This window comes from Convolutriloba macropyga, chromosome 6 (genome assembly GCF_964194025.1).
Source record: "Convolutriloba macropyga chromosome 6, txConMacr16.3, whole genome shotgun sequence".
Classification (NCBI taxonomy): Eukaryota; Metazoa; Xenacoelomorpha; order Acoela; family Convolutidae; genus Convolutriloba; species Convolutriloba macropyga.
The window spans coordinates 68,774,353-68,780,352 of NC_134473.1; the positions used below are offsets into that span (position 1 = coordinate 68,774,353).

The following is a 6,000-nucleotide window of genomic DNA, read 5'->3' on the forward strand; positions in this document are numbered from 1 at the left end:
AATACCCAAATTTTTCTCATCTCATTATATGCACCCTGAACCAAAAACACCCTACTAAATAAAACTAAGTAACAGAAAATATTACCTAACTAATAGCTTTCTCTGTTTTTTTGTTTGGTTAATTTAAAAATGCCCTTATGAGTTTAAAGGGTAGCATCACACTCCTAAGAAGTCTTTTTGCTTCTCTTTTCCTGTGTATGTTGGCAATAACGTCACAACTATTCCTCTATTTGTGTATTTATGTATATATTCGTGCTCAAGATAGATTCAATTTTGAACTCTTTCTCTTATGAGGTGTCTGAAACCAGCCTCAAAGACATTTTGGATAAATTAGCCAACCCAATTTAGAGCCATCGATATGCATAATTATTCTTGTTTCTAGAATCTCAATACTCACATTTGAACCTAGCTTCTTGTTTAAACAAATAATTATTAAGTAATACTCTAATAATTAGAATTAGTAATCCCCTCAATTTTTCACCCCTCAACTCTTTTCACAAACGCAAAAAGCTCCAGTTTTGCGATTTAATTTTTTAACTCTATCCCTTCTATAGTATGTTGCACTGGAACATACAATGTACAATGAATTTGAAATGCAGAGAAATGCTGTTGGGGTGAATTAATAGGGATTAAAAAATAGGGGTGAAAACAAGACACCATCAACTTTAACAGCTCCTCTATATCAAGAAAAGCAACGTTCATTAGGGGAAATAAATAAATACTTTGCGCTACACATATGCACAAATGACAACAAACACGGCCTAAAACTTATATTCATCGAAGTATAATTAAGTAGCAGAAAATCAAGCATTCTATTTAATACTCCATGTCTGGTTTAAGAGAGTATTACTATCGCGCATTTTTGACAAAGAACCAAAAAATTTAAGTTGTTCAACTCTTCCCAGTCAGGTCTCTGATAATAAATCCAGATGCAATGGACCTCTAGAAGACACCAAACAAACTATTATACTCTTAAGATTATTATTATTAAGATCACTTTAAAATAAATAGCTTATTAACTTACCTTGGGGCGCAAATCTGTACCATTGACCATCAGTTCACCCGTGCGCAATAAAGCCACTAAATCCTTATACATTGCACGCACTACCGAATCTCCTAAGAAGACAACAAACCTATTACTGAAGAGCGAACGCGCATCTTCCCATTTGACAAAATTGTCAGTACTTAAAGGAATCATCTCAACCTAACAGAACGAAAAAAATTTAAAAACAATAATTATGATTATCATTGCCATCAAAGCAACCACTTCCGACATGGTCGCCACAACCATCATCGAGAGAGACTTTCAGACAATCCTGTTAGTTGCCCAAACTGAGATCGTTACCAGCATCGGTCAATTACAATTGGATTCTTCGGTTAACGTCCAGTCAGATCTTTAAACAAGCTGCTCAGTCATGTGAAAACTTCAGGAATTTATGACAGTGTTAGAGCGTCACGAGCCCCAGCTACTTTAACTAGCGATCTCGACCTTGGAGCTAAACAGCCTTTTCGATGGAAATCAATTTCGCCAGAAATGGAAGCTGTCCAGTTTTCCCATTAGTAACTCGCTGAACGGTTGTTTCATATGTAGAAAGGAGGACAATGGGTGGAAAGTAAGTTTTGCCTGAGAAAAGTTCTAGCGCGCCAAAAGCTCTCATCGTTCCTTTCAAGGAACGATGAGAGACTATCTTGCTTTCAAGACTATCTTGTTCAACCTTGCCATGATGACGAAAGCATTTCAAAGTTGACGATTTCAGCCCCATATTCCAATAAAAGGGCGCCCCTAGAAGAAATTACATTTATTCTGGTGATGTACATTGCTTTGTGCATTCTAAAAGAAATACCAAAGCACCAGAAAGGGACTTTCTCTGGGCAATAGTCCCAGAGAAGATAGCAGCCCCACAATAGTTACAGATAAAGTTAGTTTAAAAAAAAACAAAGAAAGAAAGAACGCGCATCTTCCCATTTGACAAAATTGTCAGTACTTAAAGGAAACATCTCAACCTGAAAGAACGAAAAAAAAAATAAAAAGCATTTCTTGGGCAATTCTTGAGCATTTCATTTTGCAGCCATATAATAGAATGTAATGACTGATTTTTGTTTTGGCTGTAATTTAGAGGTAAACATAAAGTATCAGTGTTTTTTTCGAGGCACCTGTATGACACCCGAAAGCCACATAAGGGTATCAAAATTTCCCCAATTGTACTTTTACCCTTTGTTCTCCAATTAAAACCTAAGCCCCCCCCCCCCCCCCCCCCCCAACACACACACGTTCCGCTAACTAAGATTATGTTCAACCATAATTATTCTCAGTGTTACAATATCTAACCTTTGGGCGGAGGTCTGTCTCATTCACCATCAAATTATCAGATTGCAGTAACGCCACTAAATCTTTGTACATTGCGCGCACAACTGAATCTCCCATGAAAACCACAAACCTATTCCGAAATAGCATGCGGGCATCTTCCATTTTGACGAAATTGTCGTTATTTAATGGAGGCATCTCGACCTGAAGAATAACAACGGTACAACTAAAACAAAATTGTAGCCTTCCTAAAGTTCTCACTGACAAAAAAATAGGTGGCATAATGCCAAAAATAACCGCGATAGCTTTGGAGACTTGCAGTCTCAGAAAGATAAAAGACCAAAAACAGTTTTATATAAAAAATATCAGTTTTTTTTCAACCAACTGCCGAGATATCATATTTTAGATTGAAACGAAGATGCTTCCGAAAAACTTCTATAACTTGTCTATGTCTGATCATACCTATGTCAATTCAAATGACAGACGGGCTAATTTGATTCAGAGGGGCCTGTAGCTGAATTATTTGATGGGGCAAAAAATCCGATAAGGCGTTGTTTGAAACTCTACCTCCGGCGTTCAAGATTAAAGCATTAACCACTCCGCGATCAAGTTCTTGTGCAAGCTTATCTTACAATCGACTTTTTTTCAGCAGAGTGGAAGCATCACTAAAGAAATAAAAATGAAATAATGCTCTAGAATAGAACGGTCGAGCAAAAAGTTGCGTATAAAGGACGTTTACAATAATTGCTTAACTTCGTTCGAGAGCAATAGTAGTAGTAGTAGTAGTAGTAGTTCAGGCTTCTGCAATGCACGGGTTGAAGCACCCTTGTTGATCGTTATAAATGAGATATTTTCGAAATGGGGTTACAGTTTTTGCACAGGCAGCAAATTCTCCAAGTGCACATGTCAATTTCGTTAAAACTTCTAAAAAAGAATTTCCAATAAATGTCGCTGATCCGATATTTTATATTTCTGTTGTCTGTAAGGTCTGTCTGTTTGTTGACAATATTATAGAGATAGGCTGTTCTCGACCAGAAGTTTTCGTCGCTTTTGAATAATCGTTTTTTCGTAAGTTTGATTTCACCTTTCGCGCCTTGTCCGATTATTGTTGTTGAAATGTATAAACTTTTCTATGGCAATGTTGTATTTATTGTTTATGAGATCACATAGTAGTTATAAGCTGTGAAGTTCGAAGTAAAAAGACAGAGGTAGAATTTTCAGTTTGATTAAACGCTCCTTATATGTGAGAGAAGAACCTATTATCCATTTCGTCGCACTTTTTTGGATTCTTTCGATGAGTACTAGATCGCATTTAGACGGATACCACACTTGGCAGGCGTAGGATATAATTGGTACAATGTAACCCGTGTATGCGTTTAACTTAACTTGAGGGAGAGTTCTGTGGTGAAGATTTCTTCTGAGGTACCAAAGTTCTAACGATTTACAGAATTACAAATAGTGTTGTGCATGCAACTGATAATTCTCGAAAACAAGATATTTACTTAGTTTCGATGCTCTCAAATAAATTTAAATAAAGTGACCCAAACTTAGTCGACCTTATCTCCTGCCCTTTACGCTGCAGAGAAGGATGAAATGTCAATTAAAAATTTAAAAAACAAAAGCTTTCGAACATTGGGTTCATCGAGAGGGTTAAGAATTGAACTAAATTATTCGCAAAGCGTATAAAATTGTCTTTGACTCTATCTACTGAATTCTAAGAATTGAGTTATAATAACAACGAATCTTTGAAATTATTTACAGTTATAACATAATTTACATTTAGAACATTTTATTCACATTTATTACACCTAAATAATTTCAATCTTTATTCCGGAGTTTCTGTATATTGTTTTCTATTCCTGAAAAGGAGTTTCATTCCTCTGTTGTTATCCTTCACTTGTTGGGTTTGAAAACATCTCGAATCAACTTGTACCAGAAAATTTTGAATTTCAGAAGTCAAATTTTTGGGATTTGAACTAATATTTCAATGCAATTCCGGCCCCGGTACTCGTATCGGGTTTTTAGTTGCGTTTCAGCTTTTCGATATAGATGGCTTCTATTGTCATTAGTTTTTTAACCCCGCGTCATGCATCTATAGGAACCGCCTGTGCGCAATTGTTTATATTTTAGCTATTGTTTATTCGTGGTTCTTATCTAAAGTTAAAAACTGGAAGTTGAATTATTAATTGGATTATTATACAAAGTTGGTTTTATTAAATTAGGTTTCAATAGAGTGGTTAGGTTTCTATCGTTGTGGTTATTTGACCAAGTCAGTTTCGTTGATTTGGCTCGAAGCCCGAGCTTTGTCTAATCGAATGTCTATATTCTTTTCCGACACCTATCAACCTTGTGTCAGCCCTAAATCGGGTATTAAAATAAGTTATTAACTAAATCTTTGACGTGAACATATTACGCTCACACTCCCCCTCTTAACAAGAATAGAGTGTACCATTCACTTGAAAATCTAACAATATTTTCATTTACAGTTCTTGTTATTAGAACGTCTTAGTATACGAAAAGTTTGTAGTTTCATATGAAAAATTTAATTATCATTTTTCGTCGTTCATAATTTTTTCTACCTAGTGAAGCCCAAATCTGTTGTACATTTCTTGCGCCGCATCATTTGTCAGCTTTTGATATGCTTGATTGTTGGTCCTGAAGAATTTTGCGTCTCCACCAGCATCAAGTTGCGTCAACAGGCTAATATTGTAGTAGTGTTTTTTGATCTGATCATTTGAAGCAGAATTTTTTACCAACAAAATTTCACATCGCGTAGCAGGCCGGTTCGTAATGTTTCCGATTCGAATCTCGAACAAAAAATTTTCCGTGGCCTTTTTTTTCGTTTCTAAGAGAACTCTTCTGTCGATCAATGACAGCATCTTTATTTCGGCATTCGTTGGCCAATTACTGGTTGCAGTGTTCCAGCTGCTGAAGTTCTGACTACAATTGGTCATCCATCTTCTCCATTCTTCCGATAATTTAGCCCTTTTTTAGCATTATTGACTTTTAAATCGGTAAACTCTTCCTTAAATAAATTGTGGGCAGCTCCCGTGCAGCATTTCTGGATGCTGACGCCTTCAAATTATCTCGAAGTGCATCACATTTGGAACTTCAATTGCCCAATGCCTCTTTGGCCTTGTCACAATAGTAATCCAGTTTTATTAAAAGCTCGACGAAGTCTGTCATAAGTGAAAAATTTGTACTCTTCAACTTCTCTAATTGTGACCACTCGTTTTGCAGTTCCACTTCAGTCTGCAGGGTACGGGACCAAAAATTGGCGGGTGCCTGAAATTCTAGCGTATACACTTTCCGAGTCCGCGAATAACAAGACTCCATTCAGTACACTCCTGGAGAAATCTCGGAAACATTTTTCCACAATTTTTGCATATATTACACATAATCACCAGTTTGCGGGGTCTCGCTGCCGGCTATAGCGAAAAAAAGACCATTTTGGCTTCTAGAGTTTCTCAATAATTTCAGCCTTGAACTCAAAACATTTTTTTGGTCTTCAATTCACGACAAACTTTTCTTTTCTGTTTTTTTGGTCGCGAAATTGAGACGTTCCCATTTTTTCGGTCTTGAACTCACAACAATTTTTTTTTGGTCTCAAACTTGAGACGTACGAAATTTTTCTATACAACTGACACTTTAAGGGACCCATTTTTTTCAATCCTTTTCTTTTGTTCTGGGCGTTA

The 6,000-nt window shown here is 36.4% G+C and overlaps 1 protein-coding gene across 1 annotated transcript in view; it reads right to left on the minus strand.

The window, feature by feature from the left end:
* Positions 1-2,514, minus strand: part of LOC142341158 (PC-esterase domain-containing protein 1B-like) — a 68,907-nt gene extending 66,393 nt beyond the window's left edge. Inside the window, exon 1 of the mRNA XM_075392053.1 lies at positions 2,330-2,514. Coding sequence (XP_075248168.1) covers positions 2,330-2,503 — 174 coding nt within the window. The 5' untranslated portion in view covers positions 2,504-2,514. The remainder of the gene's footprint in view (positions 1-2,329) is intronic.
* Positions 2,515-6,000: the final 3,486 nt, after the last annotated feature.